At 36.2% G+C, this 25,515-nt stretch overlaps 1 protein-coding gene across 7 annotated transcripts in view; it reads right to left on the bottom strand.

Moving 5' to 3' along the window:
- SLX4IP (SLX4 interacting protein) overlaps nt 1–25,515 on the bottom strand; it is an 80,231-nt gene that overhangs the window by 16,246 nt on the left and 38,470 nt on the right. For all 7 annotated transcript variants that reach the window (XR_008210242.1, XM_052700160.1, XM_052698107.1 and 4 more), the window contains 3 exons: nt 23,942–24,065; nt 8,873–8,950; nt 6,554–6,642 (listed from right to left, as the gene is read on the bottom strand). Coding sequence is in view for 6 of the 7 variants with exons in the window: in XM_052700160.1 (XP_052556120.1) it covers nt 6,554–6,642; nt 8,873–8,950; nt 23,942–24,065 (291 nt within the window). In the remaining variant the exon portion in view is untranslated. The remainder of the gene's footprint in view (nt 1–6,553; nt 6,643–8,872; nt 8,951–23,941; nt 24,066–25,515) is intronic.

Here is a 25,515-nt window from a genome sequence, read left to right as displayed (position 1 = left end):
CTGGTGACTGGCAGAAGGCAAAAGATGATTTATGATAAATACAAAAAAAGCTGCTTTGTTAAGCTCCAGCAATGACAGAACAACCTGTTAAGATTTCTATTTGGGATTAAGAATGCAACATGAGGAAAAAAGATAAGCAAAAATGCACTCAGTATCAAGGCATTCATTTCCAAATTCAGGTCACAGTCACTATTTACTGCAACAAAATGGAAACTTGCACACAATATGCAATATGCACAGAATGTGTGCAAACGCACTTATCAAAAATGCATGCCATAGGCTTGGGAGTGAATTACCCAATGGACCAGTAGAAGTTAGAAACTGTTCAAACATCCTTCCATGAACCATATCATCATAGGCTTCAGCTTACTTTTCAGTCAAGCTGTACACTTTCAATCAGTTTTAACAGTGTTCTGTTCTGTTGGAGGCTGAGGAACAGACTGGTCTTCAAAAAAATAAAGAAAAAGCCTGACAAATTCTTTTAACAAGAGGAATACAGAAAATTATTCAAATAATTATAATCAAAATCTCAAGTTAATTTAATCTTTCCACGCTAGTTATCAAAATCTCTCAGATGCACGGCAACTAAATAAAATCTATAGCTCTCTTTAGATTTAAACATCAACACTGCCAGCCTTACACCCTGCACCTTTGTTGGAAGTGCTCATCCTCTCAAAGTCTGCCGAGAGGAAAGAACATCATTCAGTGAAAAGTCTACAATCTGAGCTCAGATCTGTATTAAACACCAGGATAAACCGGGACAGCAAGAGAGTGAGAGGGGAGAGCAAAATGAGGAAGGTGAAGGATGATGACAGATGATAATATCTTAAATAACCACGAGGCTTTGACAAATGAGATCTTGTGAATGCTGCTAAGTAGTTGCGTTTAAACCAACTGGACTACTCACGTAAGAAGCAACTACTAAAATCAGTAAAAGATTACTCAATTTGTCCCTCCTTTTTGAAGATTGCTTCATCTTGAAATACTTTTACATGCTTAAGGATTTACGTTGCAGTTACAGGGCTGTACATACTACCACTACTCTTCATCTACATTTTGCACTATGAGAAGTACATAATGTTTTAATGAAGATACGCTCAACTTGCTTACCAGCATTAAGACAATTCAGACATTACTTTTTATTTCATTCCATATATACATCCATACCTGGTCTCATTTACCAATAAATAATACTACTGAGTTAAGATTTTTCAGTTGGTTCCTTGGAGCATACTTTTGGCTTTTCCAGAGATTTTACTTTATTCACTCAGCAATATGCACAAATACTGTAATTGCTCTTCTCAGCAGAAAGACTTCACCTTTATCAATTTGTTTTCATTTACAGTCCTAACACTCTCACACCAACCATTGTGACGCTTTTCTGAAAACCTCCACAGCCTTTCCTAGTCTTGATTAATTGAAATAACTGTGTCAGATTTCATTTCATCATTTGTCCACCTCTCTGGAACATTATTATAACAAACGGCAGACAGCTATGACATTCTTTGCCATGCAGAAAATGAATCAGACTGTTTGCAAGCTATAAGAAGAAACCAAGACAAGTTCTAACAAATCACGCTGCAGCAATCTCCCATATTACCACTCTCAGGCATCCTCCCCTCCCCTTTTGCAGAGCTTTCTGCCCCCACATCAAGGTTGGCAGAAGGGAGCACACACCCCAGCTGCTCCCACTCATTTGGTGCATTAGCTGAAAGCTCAATGAATTTCAGTTTGTACGAATCCGCAAGGCTGAATTACAAGATGAGGTGCAAGCACACAGACTTTTTGGCAAACTGTTACCTAGAAGTGGTGATTTTCAAGGAGAAAAGGCAGACACCTGTGACAAAAGTGAATATTTTAAAACTGCAGTAGCTTTCTTCTTTATGACCAAGTCAGAAACAATAGTACCACAGCACTCTTTAAAGCTACACTGACATTAAAAGGAAAACCTCACCCTTATCAAACACAGAGTACTGCCAAAAGCCTCTCTGCATCAATGTGAGTATTTATGCAGCCACACAGTGAGAACACGGCCACTGAAGTCATCCAGCTGAAAGCTAACCATGCAAACAACAACAGCAAAAAAGAAAACCAAAAAATCCTTGTTTTCACAGGAACCAGTGAACTGAACCAGCTCCCAACATGCCAATGCTGACAGATGTCAAGGACAAGAATGCACAGATCAGAGAAGGGAAGGCAGGAGGCACCGCATGGTTCAGTCTTGCATCAGACTGAGTTAAGCATGAAAGGTGAGAGGGAAAAATAAAAAATAAATAAATAAAAAGACAAAATCTTGAAGCATCAGAAATGGAAACTTGAAGAGAAAACAGAAAATTCTTCAGCTGTTCAACCACGTGTGGTATATGGACAGGATCTGTTGTCTGCAGTTTCCCCAGCAGCGAACCCTCTTAAAGAAATTGCTGAACTACAGCTTAACATTGTTTTCCTTTAGCTATGTCTCCAAAACTGACCAAATAAAAATTTGCATAATATTTGAAAACAAATGAAAAATAGATTGTATGAAATGTAAAAGTTGATAATGAATCTGAAAGCCAAGCAAGTATTAAAAAGGCACTATTAGCATGCATTTTGGATGTTACCTCTAAATGAGGGTAATTATCAGCTGCTATCCTGTCGTCTTCTTCCGAGTCCTGGCTGCATGCTCCTGCTACACTTTTTGTGTCACAGTCAGCAACTCTAGAGTACAGTCTGAGTTGGTTAAGTACACTGAGATGATGGAAAACTAATCCTCCAATTTAGCAGAAGGAAAAAAAGAAACTTCACAAGTAAATAATTTTCTTCTAGATCAGTTCAATGAACTAATTCATTCTTGGCTGCAGAATCACTTGGCTGATCCATTGTAACCAGAAAGGAAAGCAATACATAGCTGGAACTAGAGGGAATATGGACTGCCTTTTCAGTAGAAACTCCAGCAGTTCAACTGTGATGTAATAGTTTATAGACTGTGAAATGTACAACTGTATTCCACAACTTTTCCTTCTTCCCTGCTCTACTTGGTAACACCTTAAAGTTCTTAAGATAACTAAATTCACACAAAATCCTCTAGTAACGGTTACAAATTATTCCTGCCTGAAAAAAAAAACAACCAAAACCAAAAAGGTTTTCCTTTTCATTCTGCTTTGCAACAAGCACAACGCTGCAGCAGCACACACTAATATCAAGCTCTCTGTTAATCAAAGCTAAGCGTACATGTTTTCATGGGAGAATCAGAAGCCTCTTACCAGCATAATCAAAATCCAAGCAAATTATATCACTTGCTCTCTTATAACATGTTTTAATAAAGAGAATTCTGCAATGTACATAAAGTATGTCACAACAATTTATAAAATCAGACATGTATGAAGATGATGAAATGTTACTTCTTTCATTCTTGGAGATCTAAAAGGCACAGGGCATATCTTTAGGACTTTTCTTCTCCTATTCCACCTATGTATGCTTTGCTTTGTTTTTATTTTTTTGCTTTGTTTTTTTTTTTTAAGAGCAATATTCTATAATTTTCTCTGCAACTTAACAAAGCTTAGTGGTAACCTGGAGATCTTTTTAATCAAAGCAGGACCCCTGCTCTCCGCTTTCTTTTCTGATGTCATATGAATGGTAATTTCAAATTTCCACATCAGTCTCGTCATTCGCTTAACCTCCTTTATGTTTTCCCTGCAATCACTTCCTCTCATAGACTCCAGTATAAAGCTGATGTAGTTATCAATGAATACTCCATTGTTAGCACATTTTCAAATGGTCCCAAGCCTTCAATAAACCTTCCACCCATTTCCATTACATTGTTTCTTCAGATAACCCATTTCCAATTTTCCATTTTAGCTCTCTACATAATAATCAGCCCCAAAAATGTCGTAATCTTTGCAGAGATGACTGATCTCTCTAGAGCTCTTTCATTTGCCTGGGTTTTCTTTTTTGCCATATTCCCAAAGCGGTCTTCTTTTCCAAGACAGAACTATTCAAGATTACAAACACAGTGTTGCAAAGCAGGAATCAACGGCTTTGTATTTGTACTTAGCACTAATAAGCCAGGCTATTTTTCCATCTTCTCCTTGAGCCTTCCAATTTGCTGAATTATTTTCAATAATTTGCTGTAATGTTTCTTTAAAAAGAAATTTCTTCGAAAATGATAATTACTGCCTGCAGCCTGTTTCATAGATACGACAACACCCATTTCTAAACAGATTTTAGAATAGAGAAAATTCCGTATCAGTTGATCTTCTATTTTATTTCAGATCCACTCCTTAGAAGCACTCTGAAATCTTTAATTAAACTTAAATCTAATTTGACAGAGTCTGCCTAAGCCACCTTTTCCTTGGTCTTACAGGATGCATCACAAGATTTTAAATCACTTCTCTGAGTATTTTGTGCATGCAATTTGTGCTTGTGAATATCTCAGAAGCAATATAATTATGATCTTTCCTAAGGTGTAGTGACATAAGAATATCTTTTATCTGGCTACATTTCTTGAAACTTGGTTTAGTCACTGTCTCTGCCAGGAGAGACAAAATAGCTCAGGAACGAATGCTTGCCCGAAAACCATAAAGCTACATAACAGCAGGTATAAAACAAAAATAAAAATTGTTAAGTCTCAACTAAATTAACGGTAATGACATTAAGCAACACTGAAATGTGACAAAATCTCCACTAACACAGAGTCAACTATTTTTATAAAACACAGATAGACCCTCAAACGAAGGGTGTGAGCTGATTAAACACAAAAACGAACTTAAATACAATATTATGAAATGAATGATTCAAACCTAAACAACATATAGAGGAAAACAAAACATATGCCTCATTTTTAGCCCATGACAGAATACACTGGAGTCTATCAACAGAAAGGTCTTCTGGGTGGTCTTTTGTAATCTAGTTAAAAGTTCGGGCACAGTCAGTGCTAAACTGCATGTGAAAAGTACACAAAGTGCAGATCCTCAGTCTTTATTTCTTCAGTGACAAAAAAAACCCTGAAATTCCCCATCAGTTGCAATCATACACCCACTCAGTTTGGGAAAGTACTGAACTGTACTGTATGAAAAATGTAGCATTAACATGCTGTAGAAATGATGGACCAATAAAACAGTCCACAGGAAGCCCCTTAGGTTAGTGTGACAAGAGTTAAGAAAGTACTGCAGAACATTTGCTGCGGGTCTACTTACTTCTTGTTAGTTTTCAAATCAGGGAAGATGACTTAAGGATAGCTTTATTTTGTTCTCTTTTACCAACACACTACACTGATCATGCCCACCTGTTCTATGTGCACGTACTGCATCTGTATGTAAAGCAAACTCCCAAGGCTTTAGTATTGATTTCAGTATGATCCCATTGAGATTATTTGATGTGGGATTTTTTTGCTGCTGTTTTTGTTTGGTTTTTAAACACAAACCTTTAAAGACCCTTTTAAAATGACTAGGACTTTCCATATATCAGATCAAATTTCTAAATAGTCAAACTAAAGACCATATAATTCTATTTTTCATTTGCCTTCTTACTACACAGACTCACAGAAAGAAACTAAGAAGAAAATTTATCATTAAAGCTAAATACAAATAACAAAGGCTGAAACTGGATATTGCACAAGAGATTCTTAAACAAGAAATAACTATTTCTCAGTCAAAATGCAAAGGCAGGATTTTCTATAAAAAGCATCTAAATAGTTTTTCAAGGCAATACTGAGAAAATAATAATTTTCAAAATAGCAAAATACTTGTAAAGTAGTTAGACTTATGTCTTCCACAGAAAAGGATTTCCTTACTGCTTTGACATTTAAGGATATTTACACAGTTGAAGAATCAAGATAATAAAAACTGCATTAGGTACAGTAAATACAAACCTGCTTGATATAAGAAAGTACTAAGTACAATGTTTAGATTTTTTTATAAGATGTTGAATATATTTTAATATATCCAAGACAAACGACTGTCACATTCATAGAGATCAGCACGTAATGCTGACTCTTACTGCAAGCACAGAGCAGACCGTGTGCTGTACCGCAGGCCACCTGGGCCACTGTGAACACTCCTGAGACAACTGGCAGTTAACTGCAGCATGAAATTCATGAGCCTTTGACCCTTATAAAGCCCTCAAGATGAAATATTTAAGCAGAATTGTTTATGGTATTTAACTATACACCACTGCCCATAAATGCTTGGGGACCTTTTTTCCCCCAACAGGGCCTAGCACTGACTCATTTGAGTTGTCTTGCAGAACAAGTGCTAAGAAAACATACAAAAAAGCCACTGACATTAGAATCTGCTCCATTATCCTCAAGGAAAATAAAGTGTTTCAAGGATAAATGACAAAATTCTAAGCCTTCTGTTCCTCTGAAAATGCTGAGCTTCCAAAAATTCCAAAAATTCTTGTCTGCTTCAAACAATCACTTACGGATCTGTTCCTGAATGTTTTGTACAACTGTTAATGTGACATTTTGATCACAAGATGACGTTCACAAATACACAGATAATTACAGCTATATATATACATTCATCTTACCACTATAAAACAAACCAGTACCATTACAGTACAGCTTTGTACATACCAGTGCACCGCTTTCACATGTCCAAGCGCTTGGATTAAATTCAAGTTTACTGATACAAACAACAAATTTGTCTGGAAACATACGTAGCTCTATGCAGAAATAATTGAAAGGAAGACACATTAAAAAAACACATACTGAAAACATGCATGCAGTTCATTTTTGTTTTAAAATCATTAAAAAAAAATAAATTGGCATATCAGAGTAAGTTTAGTTCCCAAGAAGACATTCACAGCGGCAAATAAGCCCACACATACCTCTGGACAAATATACCAGACAGAACCTACAGAAATGACACTTAACCACTTATTCTGTGCTATTCTGATGATTAGTCTTTTCATACAAAAGTTGTGAATCATGTCTGTAACACAGCACAATATAGCACAACATATTCCAACAGGACTTGATATAATAATTCGGCCTATGGACAAGTGTTTCCAACTCTGACTGCAGTAACTTAAAGTAAATAAATAAATCAGTAAACTGTTACTGAATCATGTATTTTACTCAAGTTTACATAGTTTGTTGCGAACACAACTAAATCTCTGTTTAAAGAGGACAGAAAATTGAAGGGTTTTACATAATAAATAGGATACTGGCTGAATGTAAACAACTTGTCAGCACAGATCCTCCATATGTGCAAATGGCTCTCTAGAAGGTCGTGCTTCTTTATCACCACCACTAGTACCTGACAAAACCCTCCAAGGCCTCACCAGCAGTGACTTTGCTCAAGTCATCACTATGAAAGATAGGGATGTTAAAACAGATTACCTTCTACTTGTCACCGTTTGAAAAATTATAGAGAGAATTCAGACATATCTTTATTGGCACAACAGCTAGTTAAGCTACTATAACTGGGTAATGAATATGATGAGCCTTTCAGAAGTAGCAACTGTTAGCAAAACTGTTTGCAAGGAAATATTCATGCTGCTCCTGTGCCTTATCACCAGACTATTGTTTTTCAGGCTGTACTCTTAAGAGCTGAATGCCACCCCCAAAGGCTTTGTACAATGGCTTTCAAACTGTGAGCAGTCTACAGGTTACTTCCAAAGGGCTGCAAAGAAAAGCAGGGCAACTTTCACAGAGGCTAAATTTGTTATGTGGGGCTCCAAGAATCATCTCTTAGGTAAGTTCACTTTAGATACTGAGAAACCAATCGCAGTATGCAGGATTCTTTTTCTGTTAGGCTCCTTGTCTGTTTGCTGAATACTAGGTGTATTCTCACAGAAAAGAAACATCAGGATTTAATATTTTTTGAGGATATGTGTTCTGCTATTTATTAGTAGTGAAACTCAGCAAAATGATGCTCCTGTCTTGATAGGAATTCATGTAGAAGGAAAATGTTGACTGCAGAATCAAAGCCTTGCTTTTTGGCAGCGCTGGTACAGCAAGTTTATTCCAGTTAGTAATTTTTATTGTTATACTTTATAGCAATCGCACTTTCTGGCTAACAAAATGACAGTAGGTATTCATTGACCTTGAAAAAGGTCTGGATTTAATACAGAGAAAATAATGTTGAGACAGTACTGCAGATACAGTTCTTCCAGGAGGCAGGCAGAAGTTCAATGAAACATTTAAAATCAACATTCCAGTCTCTTCCACCAATATAGAGTTAGAATAAAAAAAGGTTGGTATTTGAAGAAAAATTTAAACACTCATGAATATAATGAATTTCAATTTGAAAAAAAAAAAAAAATCTTTAAAATATCCATTCAAATAGTCAATGTTTTAAGGGGCTGGATTTGTTTTACATGTAAAGAAAAATATGAAAAGCTAAGCACAACGGGCAGTGATCATTACAGTTTCTCTTTATTGCTGTTGGCAGGACAGGATTGATATCACTTCCTTACTGAGCATCTTGGCTTGAGAAAACACGAAAAAAGAACCTAGTCCAATTATATCACCTTTATAAAGATTTTATAGCACTGAGTTGAATTAAAGCTTTTTCTTGCATACACTTGTACTATACAGTTGATGTCACAAGACACTCAAGCAATAATGAAGTGATTCATACTGCAACCTCTCGTTGATTCACCCTGTAGAGACTCAGTAAAATGCTGAGTCTCATCATTCATACAGAATTTGGTGTGACTTAGCTGATAAACCCAAGGCAAGATCTACAAAAATTTAAAATTAAGTTTAAAAAGAATAATAATCACACCTTAAGAAATATTTCTCATTTTTTTTAGACAACATATTCTAGAGTAAACAAATTCTAGCTTTAAAACGAATCTTAAGTAGCTAACAACTATCAGTTCCCTTTTATTTTTACTCACAGAAATGCATAATTCTAAGTAACACTATTTGAAACCGATTCCTTACCACGATAATGTTTCCCTAGAGCACAACGGAGATTAACCCATCTCTTCATAAAGTAGGCAGTAATGTGAAAATTGTTGGCTGCAACATAAAACAAAAAGATAATAAGTGTAAATGTATCTTGAGCATTGTGGTCTCCAAGTACAGTGTGTCTACAAAGATAGGATTGGCTGAGAGAAAATATAACTGTAGAGGAAAAAAAAAAAAAGAAACCATTCATATTGAAGTCTTCAAAAAAGTAGCGTTTGGAATGAAAAAATCCAAGCATTTTACTAACCTTCAAGTTCTGATTACAACCACAGAAATAAATTTAAGTCAATTAATTAATCACAGATGTCACCCACTTCGTAGTCTAGTGTTGAGTCACTAGTCCAAAGGGCTGCAGTCCTGGGTACTACATGGTTTTCATATGTATTCTACCAGAAAACTACTGATTTCATTTACTTAACTTCATTCCACTGCTTTCCAGAGAAAGATGACATATACAAAAGCTGATAGAAAAAGGTTGTTTAATAAAAAAAAAGAAAACCACACACAAAAGGCCTAATTATTTAATTACATTGAATTAAGTAAGGAATGCATACACCGAGACTCCTCCATATCTACAAGTAAACACAGTTAGTCCGGCTGCCACAGCAGATACCTGTAGCATACACACATCCTCAGTTTCTGATTCTGAGAATAATAAAAGTCCTTGTGCATCAGGAGCACGAGAAAACTACAGACAGGATTGTATTGCAGCAAAGAGATAATTAGACAACAGCTAAGAAAATCAGATTTTATTTTTGTTCTACTTTAATTCACAAATGACACTGAGTAAATGAGTTGTGACTGAATTTATGAAAGTACTTAGCAATGAAACTCCCCTTGAAATTGAAAGTTAGAATTTGCAATTCCTTCCTCTATAGTGATTCTACACACCTCAGTAAAATTTTGCAAGAATTTGCAAGACAGCTAATGATATTTCCTCTAGCTCTGGTGAGTTTTGTGATGCTTATTTTGTTGGTGTGTTTGTAGACAGTCAGCTACCCTTGGTGCAGTTATCATAGAAGAGTTCAAAAGTCAAGTGCTACTGTTGTTCTTCCCTCCAACTGTTTAAAAGGAAGTCAGGAAAGCCCGTATGCTCCCATCCTAATCTCTTCTGAGCAAGTGCCAAGGCACGCCTTATTCCTAAACATAACCAGGAAAAATGCACGTCCTTTCCTACAGACTCTACAACTCTCCTGCCTGTGCTTCAGACCTCCTGAGCTCTCCATGAAGAGAGAACTCCATGAGCTCTCCATGAACTGCTCAACATCATGTCCTGTTAAGAACTCCAGTTATTCATCACAATCAAACCCTTGAAATTTATCAGCCATCTTTTTTCCTTCCCCTCGGGAAGATACCTAAATTCTGACTTCTCTTTAAAGATCAAGTCAAGATGTGACAAGTTAAACCATCTCTTGAAAATGATGAGTGCTACAGAAAAATTTGGATGTAATCCATCATCTTTATTAACTGTATATTTATGAACTCAATTAAAGAAAATTACTTTTAGCTATTTCCAGTTTGGCATCCACAGCTCTTTAACACTGTCGGTAGGGCTAGCCAAAGCAAGGAATTTGCCTTTCATATTAGTAAGTTATTAGCATGACGATAGCATTTCCACTGTGATCTCTGTAATGCCAAAAAAGTTGCATGCATAAAAGCACAACTTCACAATGAATTTCCTAAAAGAGAATGAGAGCCTTATCACCTCTGTGTGTCAGGGACACTCCTAAGGTATTTTTCTTGGGAAGGAACAGAAATGAAAATGTATGAATCTTCTGCTTTTCACAGAGAAAAGCATGGTACAGCATTCCTGACATTCTTTTAAGAATCAGGTGACATGCACATCTGATTATTTCTCATGCTGTTCTGGTATTCTCTGAGAAGTATTTAATCAGATTTGATTGACAAATGGTGTGAACAAAATATGAAATTACTCTCCAAGGCCCTTGATTCTTCAGTTACTGTTCTCTGGAGAACGCATACCTCCAACCCAGTAAAACATATAAATAAGAGATGCAGACAGCTCTACATGATTTTTGCAGTGTCACCTCAAGCCTGATTGCTTGTGTATTGTAGAGCCTTGATAGGAAACTGGCAACTGAGGTAATAATCTCTGCCCAGAGGGACTAACACTAGAAAAGAATTTTAGTTTCTATGACTTCCCATGACCATTTATATTTGACTTCATTGAAAAAGCCAGTAAAGATAATTATTTGCTGTACTTATTGGTAAAGGTGACAAAAACTTCAGATGCGCTGCATTCAAAATACCTTTATTTTGAATCTACCGTACAGCTATGTTTAACAAATATTTTAAAATCCTCTCGTATGTGACATCTAATCTTGCCCATAAAGTCAACTACAGTTCACAAATTTTCCAGTATGAAAACAGTCTGGATTACTGCAGAGCTATAAAAACTGCAATAACCTCTTTCTGCTTCCTTCAAGAGAAATATATTATCCAATTAACCATTTTTGGTTCATGAAATATTAAGCTAAAAACTAAGAGCCAAAAGGACATCTTGCCTGACAATCTCATGCATCTTGCAAGTTTTTAAACTTTCTACACGCTTACTCAGCATGAGTCTGCATCTGCTCTCAAATTCAGACTTGTCCACTATCAGTACTCTTTATACACCAGCATATGCTAACATGGCTCCAGGGCAAGCTGTAAAATATGCTCCAGGAAAGAAGGCCAGTGTATACACAGAGAGGACCAGAAGCTGCTCATCAAGTTATCTGGAAGGAAGGACAAAATAATCCAGCATTAACTTTTTAAGCATTCCTTTCAAGCTTTACCCTAAGCTACAAAGACTGTTTTGCAGTCAGTAACAGAGAAATTTCACACATCTGGGGATCAGCAAACCTACTCGGACCAATCTTTTATTTCCTCTTCATCATAGAACGTAGATATAGCTCCGTCTGTAGAATATCAACAGAGGTAGGAAAGAAAAAAAGTAGCTTGGAGGTTTGTTTTTCTTCTAAATCCAAAAGATCAGATCCCAGCAACAAGAAACAACCAACCAAAAAGTAAAAAATAAAAATAATTTTAAAAAAAGGAACCCCAAATGTGACTGAATAGAAGTAATTCTAGGAAAGCCACAGTTCACTTTCAGCTGTAACATGCCCCAGTGAGTGCTGCCTTTTAAGGGAATGGTAATTTGCCCTGCTTGTTATATTTCATGGTCCCAAGACACTGAGAGGAAGTATCAGACACTGACTCTGTACTGTAAAACTATCCAGCAACACTTGCTTTCCTTTCCAAAGGAGCTGCAGCCAAGCTGCCTTGAGCTTCCAGGAGGCTGCCAAGAGGCGGCTGTGGTGCAGTGCAGAGCAGTGGGAAGCCCTCTCCCACGGCTATTAGCGACCATTCAGCTGGGAGCCTGGGAAAATGCCTCCGAGCTGCTGAGTTATCTGGAGCAGCCTGGCAGGTGTTCGCTTCCCAGCAAAATCTGGCACCTGCACAGCTCTGTAACAAAACTCACTCAGGTCTTCTCCAAAGCCACAGCACAAGTTCAAGGAGGCTGCCTTGCCCCCTGAACACTTCCATATTTGACACGTTGCACAACACTTCAGTACCGTCTTTAAACACAAGCAAATGAAAAAAAAAACAAAACCAACAAAAACCAAAACAACCAAACCCACATCTCTTTTTACCTCCTAGCTGAGGGATTTCACATTTCTGGCAGGTTATCCTGGACTAGCACAGTCTCTACGTAAAGCAAAATCTCAAAGCCTTCTAACATATGTCAGAAAAGAGGATGAATTTCCTTGGTTACAATGTGAAAATAAATACACAGGTGCATCTGAATTACTGAACTACTGTATTTTACATTAAATAAAATTACGTTTTGCTCATGCTAATTATTCCAGATTAAGCTACACTAGTAATAGTGTTTACAGTACATAAAGTTTTTCATCTTCAAAGTGCTCTACAGACATATTATTACAGTCCTTTTTAGCGGTCATACTTCTCCACTTAAAATTATTCATCACCCAATCCAAATTCCTGATCATTCGTAAACTTCAAAAGGAAAAAAAAAAAAAAAAAAAAAAAGTATTTTATTCTAAACCTACTGGTGATTGCGCAGATTTCCTCCCCCAGAACAAATGCACGTATTCACATTATCTGTTCCAGGTCATGAGCTCTAATTTAGACAAGATTCAAAAGCAAATGGGAAGTGTTGCATGTAAGTTAGAGTCTGAGCATAGGATAAACTAGGGGCAGCAGAATGGGAGGGAAAGGACAACACAAGAAGCTACTCAGGTTTCCTGAGCCTTTTGCAGGGTTCCTAGTGGGTACAGAATTTCCATAACACAAACCTCAGATCCTCCCCCAAAAAACCCTATAAACTTCATAGGTAGTGAGAAGAAGTGTAACAGATCTTCACCTAGTGCAGATTTTCATGCACCAAACAGTGCGTTCAGACCAACCTACACAGCTGAGGATCTCATGCAGCCTTTTTAAACATTATTCCCTCAATTCAATTAAGTTGTAAATTATTTTCTTCAATTTTCATTATTGAAAGTGATAAGTATCTGCAAGTAATTATGTAATGAAAAACATCAATACCACTTAATTTTTTATTTTTGTTTCTTAATAGTTAAGAAAAAAGCATTTTGGCCACCAGAGTTATATACAGTAAGCCCAAGAGAAAAGCCTGGGTGCTGCATTGACTATATTCACCTGCACTTGTTTGTTTGTGTGCATGCATGCACATGCCAGAAAGAGTCAGGAAGAGACGCAAGCTAAAGGCATTTAACACAGCACTGCAGGTTCTATTTTACATGCATAAAACCAAAAGACTCTCTGTTCTTTACAGTTCCACCAACAGCTTACTCACATTACAAATATGTGAGGTTTGTTCTTGAAAACTCTTACATTTGCAAATAAATTCAGTGATGTACTTCTGTATTTTCCAGGGTACCTCAAAGCCAGTTTAAGCCAAGTACAGTCAAAAACTGATTACTGTTTTTTTCCCCTTACAGCATTAGCAGCATCAGCTGCTAATGTATCCAAGCAGATAAAGTAAAGCCATATATTCGTAGATCAGCGCACCTTTCCCACAGACTGTTGTTTCCTATTAGAAAACAATAGGAGACAAGATTTGATTTCACCTTTTGGTTGATCTTTATGACCATATCATTTATTGTTGACAGGCTTCAACACACAAACTGAAAGCTACTTATGAATCCTTGTCTCTAATGCATAAACTGTAGTCCCGACCAAGCCACGTGCAAAGAGGCCCTTAACCACTGGAACAGGCCTGACAACTTAGGAGGAGGAAGGCATCTGTCAATACCTGCCAAAAGGCATTGACAGCTGAAAAACAAACCCTGCAGTAAACACTGTGACATGACACAAATCAGCAGCTGCAGAAAATCGCAAGTCTCTTCAAAGTAGCTGTATCACCATGCACCAGCAGCTCAGGTAAAAACTGCCTGATGTCACATGTGCAACTACGCTGATGCTCATGCTGAGCATCTGTCCAAACTTAGCCAGACACAGTTGTATTCAAATCACACAATGTCACGTACTTGTGTCACTGAATTCCTAGCAGTGATTAAAGTAAGGCTGTAGAAGGAGGAATTTAGCTAAAATGAAACAGGCACTGTGATGGCGACAAATACAACTTCCAGGGTACGAGGGAATGCATAGAGTGGTCTTTAAAGCACAAACTAGCTTTGAAAATATATGTCTTTTCAGCCTGTTTCATTCCTTGAAGATATCTGTGCACTACACAAAAATTTTTGTCATTAAATTCTTAAAAGGGAGGAATTCATATTTTAAATGGCAGGAATCTCTACAAAACAAAGTCAAGTCTAGAATAAAAACTCAACCAGAATGTGTAAATGAACTTTTCAGAATTTAGCTAATATGACTGCTTCCTCTTTTTATCTTATAATCACAGCATCATTGTAGGTGCCAATACTACAGTGCTAAAAGATTCTCAAAGGCAACCAAATCATGTGCAGATTTGCAGGCTCTATTTTTTTTTCCTTCTGGTAATAGGAAGTAAATTCTGTAAAACCATATTCCCCAAGAGGAAACGATTTTAACCTCCTAGCTGAAAAGACTTTCATCTTCTGATAATAACAAGGTCTTTAGGCAAGGGTCACTAAAAACATGAGGAACAGGTTTTACAGCCATGTGATACAATATACATTTATGCACATGTTCAAAACCCACGGGTTTGGTGAAAAAGTCTGCCTCTGGAGACAGGTGTAGGCATGAGTGGGAAAGAAAAGCCAGTAACAGATAAATTCTGCAGAACTTTTATAAGGCAGCATGAAATGTGAAAACGTACTTTCTCCAAAGGTGAACTTGATATATAGCAACAGTGAACATGGAACCAAGAAGCAGATGTTGATGGCCATGATCTCTCTTTTCTTCTACTCTAACATCCAGGAGACACTTCGAAAGCAAGCAAGTTCCAGGAGATGCCTGTGGACTGGAACCAGTATGCATTTCACACTGTTGTCACTGGGGTTCACAGCTACTTTCACACAACAGTCTTTTCTTAGGCTTCCAACAAATCAGAACAGGAAGAAATTTTGGAGTGCAGCAAATAGAAGGAAGGCCTTGACAATGAAGTCTTCTGTATTTTCTCTTTTAAAATGCCAGCTAGCAAATGGGCCATAATTAAGTCAGCTGCTAAAATGATGTACCTCAAAACAAGTGTCCATCTTTTTCCTCTCATAAGCTCTGATAGGTCCCATGAACAGCCAAAGATTGTGATCATCTGACCAGTGCCACTTGGCTCAAGCAGTCAAACAGGTGCTGGCTGAGGTGCAAAGAGCTGGCACCTGATCTCAGAAGTGTATGCAGCAAGCTGCTCCATTACGCTTATTCAAGAATACAGTATTATAAGGGACCATTTGAATTACACAGCTGAATTTCTTGTGGGCTCTGCCATCAGTGTACTAGATACTAAGTGAAAAAAAGCTAAGTAACACATCCACTCCTCAATATTCAATAGCAAAATCAAAAAGGATGGAATCTGTGAGCTTATCAAGTGCTATGGAAATACAAGAGACTGTGAAGAGGACTTCTATTTTTTTCTCAAAAGCAAGCTTTGCCATCTACTTCATTTTGTTTTCTACACATACATATACTGACCACCTAAAGGTGGAATGTTTCTGCTGCGATAACTGTACTTTGCTCTGCATGAGATTATCTCATCTGAGGTTGACTGAATTCATCAAATCCTGTTACCATGTCTACAATGCATACTCAATATTGCATTCAATCTTTTTTCCCCTCTCAAGTAAAAGTCTTTATTTGCTGCACTACTAAATTTTAGTTTAGTTCCATACATTTTTAACAAATTAAAGTCCAGTCTCTGCAAAGTTCAGCAGGTGTAGTTTTGATTATGGGCTATCAGTCATGTCATGAACATTTTCAATCAGTGGAAATATTCAGTGTGTAATAAGCAATATAGCTAGCACCTCGACTAGTGATGGCTCAGTGGAATCTAATACACAGAATCAGATAATTGCTTTCTCTGACTTACTTAAAGAAAGTATGCATGAGTTTTTTGGGTTTTTTTTTCCCATGAAATGGCCTTCCATCTCTATCTGCACAAATGTATGTAAAGCCTTAGAAAAGACTTCCAAATCTAAATAAGCCCACAAAAACGTTTGCAATTTTTTCTCTTCTTTATATGATAATGAAATTTAAGTTACTGGTTTTGTTAGATTGCTGGTAATAGTCTGGAGACATCACTAACATTTTTAGAGAATGAAAGGGTTAAAGATGTGTAAAACAGATTTTCTCACAGTTTAGAGGGAAGAAAACAACACATTTAGGAAACCAGGCAGCTAAAAGGTCAAAACGTTACACTTCCAGGTCAAACTTCTGGTTGCAATTAAGTAAATTCTTCCAAATATTTCTAAGGAAATCATATTTCTTTAAGGCTTTGTTTCAGATCCTTTTTCTACCTTGCTTACTTCGTAACCAAAATAGTGTTGCTCCCTTTAGAAATATTTAGAGTATCTTCTGTTTCTGTCTTTTTTTTTTTTTTTTTAATTAAATGAATCCTATATCATGCTGATATTAAAAAAAAAAAAATCAAATCCTTATTTTTTTCTCACCTCATTTACTATACTGTGACCTAATTAAAAAGCTATCAAAGTTAATTTTTAAAGACTTTCTTCTCCCCTTAGAAATAGTTCCCTTTACATCCAATTTCATTACCTGTATTTTTACAGTTGTATTCCTTTTATTTTTAATAGTTCTACAAGAAACTCCCAAATCCAAGGTGCCAATGAAGATCTTGATGTTGTAAACACGTGCCTACTAAAACGGTCCTGCAAAACACAGTGACTGCTACCACTGCTTAATGAGACCGCTTATGATTTTCTATGACCTCAAGGGAATCCATGTCCCACCAGCACAGAGAATTTCAGAAGTTCTGTAGGATTTTTTTGTTTGTTTGAGACAACTTAAGCACATGGTCACCACAGCTGCACACAGAAAAGAACCACAACGGGAATATAAAGATAACCAGTAAGTAGGCCCAGTCTGCACACAGACACACTATAAATGCATTCTTACGTATACAAGCTAGGAAAAACAAAAATCCTAAGGCATATTCATACCATATTAAAATTTAGCCAAACACAAATACATGACCACACGAGATTCAGATGCTTCCACACACTTTGCCTCAGAAGAAAGCATTTATTATTGCCAAAATGCCCTCACTAGAAGATGATGACATTTGTACTTGATCTGTGGAACATTCCAAGCAGCGCAGTCTCTTAGCAATCCCACAGGCTTATTTGTAAAAATCAGACAGCTAAGGAAAATCAGCTCTCTCATACTGACCATTTCTTCCACAATATCTTAGATACTCTACCAAAAGGAATTTGAGCATCTATTGAATGCAGACCACGGAATCTACGAAATGTTCCCAGCAGAAAACTGGTTTGCCGTGTTCATTATGGATGGAAGCACAAAAAGTCAAATTTATTCCTCAGAAAAATCCTCTTGGAACAGCAAGCACTTTAAAATCCATTCCCACTGTTCCTCATGTTCAAGCAGGTCTAAAGAAGATAACGCTGATATCCTAACCTCTGGATTCCTGCTTCCAGGTGAAGGTGGAAGCTTTAAAAACTGTACAGTGCACACAAAAAAGTACCTCCAAGATGAACAGATGTGCAAAGAAGAATCTGTTAGTGATGTAAGAAATAGCCAGTGCTTAGGGAACTATTTTCAAAATCCCTCCGTGCGGATTCCAAAACCGGTAGGTGCTAAGTTATACTACAAAAAGTAGTAACGCAATGCCCCTGTCAAAATGAGATTCATTTTGATATTTTCAAGTGAATATCAATCATGTAAAGCAGAAATTAAAAGTCAGGTTAATCTTGCCTAATTTGCAACATCTGTAAGCTTGCATTCTGAATTCCAGTTTTAACTGATACAGACAAACAAGCTCTTCCAGATTCACATCATCCGAAGATGTATTTTAAAATGTACCAGATGAAGTGACAACCACCCACCCACTTCTATGACTTATGAACAGACTTCAAACCACTAGATTTGCAAAGTTAGATATAATTAGATACAATTCATTATATACTGCATGTTTTGGATGGGCGAATTGACTATCAGCTCCTAGGCAGTGTCGATACATTGAAAGAGAAGACATAATTCCACTTTGTAAATAAAGGTTAATGACTACTTACTCCTTTCATAACTATACAGTGAAAACAACAAAAAATACATTTTTAATTTGCATAAATGTATGTGCCTTTGCATAAACCGAGGTACTAACAGCAAGATTACTATGCAGTTCTAGTTGGATGCTACAGTAAACCTTTTTGGCTTACTTAAATATAATGTTTGTCCATGCACTCCCACACTTTGCTCAAATGCATATACTGCAGTAATTTCCTTTTTTTTTCTCTTCATAAAATGAATTAAAAAAAAAACATATAGAACCAAAAGATTGAAACAGAATGGAAGTGAGCAATAAATAAATAAATAAATAAATAATCAATGAATTAAATAGATATTAATTAAACATCAGAAGTAAAGCCTGTTTTCTAAACTGAAGACATACAGCAAACTACACAATTCTCCTATTATTTTAAGCAAATGGTATATTTCTTTTCAACAGTATCTATATAAAACATTTCATTATAGGGTATCTCTAAAATAAATACAACAGTATTTCATTTCCTACCCAGGATTATAAATAATTTCACATGGGGGATGCACCTAGAGCAGAATAAAATAAGGAGAAAGCATTCAACAGATCTGGTGCTACATCTGCAAATGTCCCAAGACAAAGATAGCAATTACTAAATCCTGTGAGGAACAATTTAATATCAGGAATAAGACAAACACAGATCCTTCAATCTAGAAAGCCTAGAATTTCCTCTGACAATCTTTGAAATACATCAGCCTCTCCCCAACATAATAACATTTACGGTGCAGGCTTTTTCCTTATGATGATAAGAAAGGCCATACTGAATAAGATCAAAGGTTCATATAGCTCAATGTCTTGCATTTAATGTCACTAGAAAAGCATAGGAGGGAAGATAAAACACAAGAGCAAACTGTACGCAATTATTTCCCCCCAGTCCTCTCCCAGCCTTCCATGAAACCAATATCCTTCCTGGGTTCTTGCCCAAATAAGTGAACGCATCTATCACCCTCATTGGCAAAGAATTCCACAGCTCTGCTAACCAATTTGACTTCCTATAACTTTATTGAATGCCCACTTGTTCTCGGATTGGAGGAAAAAGAAAAAAAGGAGATCAGAAATGATTTGTGGAGTTGCTCTTTAAGGAAGACAGATGAAACAATTCTTGTTAAAACCAAAGTTAACACTATTTCACCACAGAGAAACAAGAGTTTAAAGCTAGACAAGTGGGAATATTTTAAATCACTTTTGCTGCCACAGAATTCTAACAGGGAACTTAGCCTATGCATACCTTACGCACTTCAATTACTACAGAAATAGTGAACACAGACTATTTCGTGTTTATAGGAGAAAAAAGAAAAGAAAAAAGTTTCATGAGAAACAGAACAAATGAAATGTATTTTCTTATAGAATCTCAGTTGTTTTTTTTTTAAATATTTAATAAGATGTGAACTTTGACACTGGGTCTTTGTAAGGCCAAACTACTCAAAGGACTCGCATTTCTTCCTCTTCCTCATTTCAGTAAGCTTATCTGAAGTTAAGTGCTGGCAAACATATCCCCTGAAATTTCTACCTGTCATAAAGTTCAGCCAATTTAGGAAAAGCAATCAGAGGGAAAAGATGGAACGGCAAAACAGAAACAGACAGAAAATACGATCGCAATTAGCTCAACTTTTCTAAGGAAGCAAGGTTCAATATATTTTTAAAAAATACTCTATTCCGGAGAACGCAGATAAAATCAGGCTGTGAACTATCTGTGCCGTATGATTAATTATTTCCACAGTAGGAAACACAGTACAATACAAAGATCTGAAATCAGAGCAGAAATGTTCCACCATCAAGCCAAGACAAATAACAAGGATGCTAGGGAAGGAATGAAAAAGATCTGAAAATGATTTGTAGGATAAACATATTGAACTTTCTCCGCATTCAAGAGAGGGAAGAAGGAGGTCTGTTTACAAGATACCTTCTTCCTTTCTTCTCTCCTTCCATTTCTAAGGTGGCCACATTTTCTTTACACGTTCTCCTTTTTCTTTGCTCTACGCCCATGTGAACTTTGGCTTCTTCCTTAATTTTCCACAGTCCTCCCTTTGTCAAGCTCCTGTATACAGCATCTCTATATGATCCTCTTTACAGCCTCTAGTCACTTAGTTTTTATTACTCTTCATCAGAAACAGTCAGTTTCTGAGAAGGTGAAAAGCCAGGCTTTGCTTTTAGCCTATTTAGGCCTACAGCCTTTCTGTATTTGGATGAATATTATGACACTAAGACTAAAGATGCTCAGTACCATCGCTAAAAACAACTATATGTTACTGAGCAGCACAAGTGGTGCAAACTGAAAACATATGGCAGAAACATATATTTTATATATTTTTTTTAAATACACACACGAAGAATAGTTCTAACTTTAAAGCTTATACAATGTAAAGCAAAACAGGTAAGTACAGTTTGGCTTTTTTGAAAGAGTTAAATTTGCTAATGCATGTTTATTGTTATTATTACAATTATTATTGTTGGTTGGCTTAAATTCACTGAACTTCAAGTAGTGCAAGCAAGCCATATATTGTTAATGCCCTTCCTACATGATTTTGGCCATGCAGATTGGACACAGGCAAAATCAAATTTTTTAAAATCTACCTTATTTTACATTTCTTTAAAAAAGATAAAGCAAAATTAAACACTTTCAGACATTAATTAAACACAGGAAATGGAAAGTTTATACCAAAGCCTATGTCCAAAGAATAAATTAAAGCTTACTTTGGCATATTGTTCTTACTGGCCATTTGGGAGGGGTGGGGAAATTGTTCAGACAGAAGGAAGAATAGGAAGAACTTGCTTGTCTTGGCTACTTTCTCTCATTTTTCCATTCTTTCTTTCTTTCTTCTCCTATGTGTAACACCCACAGATTTCCTAATGAGATGGTATGCGACCCACCACACACTGCTGTGTGGGTGTAACTTGAAAAAGAAACGTAAATTTACAAGTTACACAAATGGATATTTACATTTTGTGCCACTAAATTGAAAGGTGGCAGTAACTAATACTAACACTAAACATAATAGCATGTCAATGTTTAAAAGAAATTCTGATAGCTGAAGAAATTCCCTTCAAAATAGTAATGGTAGCCAGTCTGCTCTATAGATCTAGAAAGCAGAACTGGATCTGCTATCCAAAATAAAGTAACTTGGTTTCTATTTCTGATGAAAATTCCCATACGGCCATTTTGATATTAAAGGTCATCTAAAAGCTTGCTAACCAGAACTAATAATTCTGATTCTAATAACTTTTGAATACAAACTAACAGAAATTAAGCCCAAAAGATGCAAGCCCAAGCACGAGCGGAGTGCTGAGCAAACAACCAATTAATAAACATCTTCTTGTTCTTCACAGACACACTCTGACCTGCAAGAGTGGTGATTTTACAGCAGCAAAACTCCAGACACAGACTTGCATAACTTTGAGAAAAAGAAACCACATCCAGTTTGAAGAACTCAAAAACTTCCAATAACCTCCAAATGCAACAGTAACTGCAAGCTTAAATATTTTACCAGCAGTAGCTGAAGAATGCCAATGTAGTTAGCCACAGATGAAAGCTTACACATTTGTCCGTATACTTCAAATACTGTCAGGCGAGCACTGGCCAGCTATTCAGCTATCTTGCGCTTCGTCTGTTTGAGAACATTACAAATCTTTGTAGTTCACCAACACTCCACCAGAACTGTGACCAAAGAGAGGAAGGTGAAACACTTGAGAAAGAGTTTTAGCCTTGTGGCTCACCTAGAAGGGTCAGTCTCTCAGAGGTAGGTCCCAGCTGCTCCGGTGAACACCCACCTACTATATCTGCTATTTCCTTCTCAGGTAAGAATAGACTTGAATGTAACTTGAATAAACTTGATTCTTGAACAAAGCACTCCTTTCTTACAAATTACAGCCCTGAGCAAAGCGTGCTGAGGGAAGAAGAGAGATTTGGAAATTAAGTTCAACATGAATGTTCCTTATCGCATACTTTTTTCTTCCTTTTTTTTTTTTTTAAGTGTTAATTATTGATGTCAAGATTAAACGCAGAAAACTCATGAAACAGAAATTCTGTCTCATCCAAACTAAATACTCTTTAATCTAAAACTATCAAAGATATTACTGATGACCTTAGGTCCTTCATTTTCACAAAATAAGGGGAAGAGTCAAGCAGATCAGTTCACAGCTGTTGAACAGCATACCAGTATTCTGACTGAAAAGTCTGTGATACGAAAGAACTTACAGGACCTTAAAATCTCAAGAATTCCCTCAAACTATTGCATCTATCTGCATATGCAAAAACAACCAGCTTGTCTGATAGTCTTACCTTACAAAATCATTGGTTTTGAAAACATACTTTGACTGAGGCAAGAAATTTAAGAAAATAATCAGTGAAAAATATCACTCGAGAAAAGAAAATACAGAAAAATCTCAACCAATCTCAGAATTTCCCATCACACCCTTTGCAGTGGTCCTCTGCTTTCAGCATAAGAAAATTCTGTTTGTTCACTCAGAAGTAGAAAAGCATAGTAACAAGTTTATAGCATGCTCCAGGCTGGTAATAAACTAAAATTATTCATTTCCTAGGAACAATTTTAAAATAGCTTGATTTTCAAATGCAAGACAAACAAATAAGCCTATTAGCTACTTAAAACCCACCTAACTAGATCAGGTAATGGAATAACAGCGAAGAAAAACTGGCAAGCCACTAGGTCCTAACATTTGAAGAAAAGCTACAGTAATCATTATTTTTTATTTTAAAGAAAAGTTTACTGGAATTGCATCTACTGATTTCACTTCCCTCACACAGATAAAATCCAACATGGTTGTTCTAGCTGGGTAAATGCTCTAGCAACTATTCTTTTCTGCACAGTAATTATCCCATCAAAGCCTTCCAAGGTCACTGACTTCATTACTTTTCATTACCATTACAAATCTATAGTAACACAGTTGAAACAACAGATGTCACTTATCACAACACAGCAGTTTTTAAAGAATGAATAAATGGCAAGAGGAAGGAGAAAAATATTTCTAGAATTAAAAAATGTACAAATAGAAACCTGACTTCAGAAAAAAGACAGTTTTCCATCATTTTTAGAGAAACATGGCTTCTTTTATTCTGCTCAATTATATTCTGTCACATTAATTTAATAGCACAAGTGAGATGTCAATTTTTCAACTATGTACAGAAAATTAAAACCCATTCCTGTTTTTTTCAGAAACATAGCCAAAGTAATTTCAAACCCCAAAACTCCAGATATTTTGGCTTTACTAGATTTCATGATGGGAAGTTTCTCATTAAAAAGTACAGAACAGCAGTTTCCACCATATTTTACCTTGTTTTATTGTTTTACAGATTAAATAACTGATTTTACCTGTAATGAACAGAGGAGTTGACGATGCATGTTCCACTGACTTCCACTGACCACGCTTCTTACGTGCTTCCAAGTAGCGTTTGATCCGTGACACGACCACCTCTTCTAGGTACATGCAGACCTCCTGAAATGTCAACATTTCCCTCTTCAGAGCTAAGCACTGCATGCACAACAAATGCACAAAGGTACAAAATCTCTCCGACAATAATCTGGTACTGCAATCAGGTACTGATTACACAGAGGTGAGAATAAAAAAATACTGTCTGCAATCAGGTACTGTGGTGTTACACAAAGCTGAGAAATGCTTAAGAAATACATTAGAACAAGGAAAAGAAATCCTAACAGCTTTTCTATTTTTTTTTTTTAAACACATTTTAATAATTTCTTCTACAGTTTTGAAGAATAAGAGAGTAAAAACTATGATTCAGATAGGTCACAATGCATGGTGCAATTTATTTATAGAAAATCGCTGAAGTTCTTAGTAATAGAAATACATTATGACATTAAATAGCATTGTTTTTAAAAGAAAATTAAATTATTTTGTATGCAAAGTATGAAAAAATACACATTATAAGTATCATAACACCAGAAATTTAAGCAAAATATTAGTGAAGATATTGCCAGGAATCATCAGCACTGCAAGAATAAGTATAAACCACAGCAGATATTTTGGTTCAATTCAGTGTAATTTGGGAAGGAAGGACATAGAACTAACTTGGTTCCAGTAACCTAATTCCTCCAGTTCATTTGACTTTACTCCTCCTAAATTTATCCATTCATATTTTTCATACTTCCTTCAAAGCACAACACAACAACGAAATATAGACAACTGAAAGAAGAACAAACCTTTCATCCAGAATAACCACAGAAAAAGAAACACCTTGATATAAGAGCAAAATATTTATCTCAAATATTAGATCAAGTTTTCAGATTAGGGCACACACACATTTGTGCCTTTTACTTCAGAATTTTTATTTTCCACTATGTCTAACTTTGTGCTCATAGAAATGACACTTTGCAGCACACAAATATATCATCTTACCTTTTTTATAGTTTTTGGACATCAGACAAAATTATATTAGTAACACCAAGCATAAAATACCTTGGCTGAAAATTTACTTTGGATTTATCTACCAAGTATGCAGAGGAACATTTTTAACATATTGCTCTAAGTGAGAGCAGTACACATATATAGGTCAACCACAAATAGTATTTTCTCCTTACAGCTAGAAATATACTTTCCCTTATGCTTGAAAAATATAGTTGTAAAATACAGTATCTGCCTATTCCTCTGTTTTACTCATTAAAGTGATCTCATTACACATTCCTTCAACAGGACTGTGCATTCGGGTTAGAATGAAAAGTCTAGAAAGCAGAGGAAGGAGTTTGCATGTGGTTCCTTCCACAACAAAAAGATCAGCATGCATTTCTTTAATTTACATGGAAAATATTTAATTCCGTTGTTATGCCTAGGGAAATTATATTTATTGGTTCTCCACAAAGAACTAAACAGGTCTATATTTAAGAAAGTATAAATGAGCAATTTTCAAGATAATTTTCTCTTATTTCTAGAA

The sequence above is a fragment of the Tympanuchus pallidicinctus genome, unplaced genomic scaffold (genome assembly GCF_026119805.1).
Source record: "Tympanuchus pallidicinctus isolate F22 unplaced genomic scaffold, pur_lepc_1.0 scaffold1, whole genome shotgun sequence".
Taxonomy (NCBI): domain Eukaryota; kingdom Metazoa; phylum Chordata; class Aves; order Galliformes; family Phasianidae; genus Tympanuchus; species Tympanuchus pallidicinctus.
This window is presented reverse-complemented; position numbering and strand designations above follow the sequence as displayed.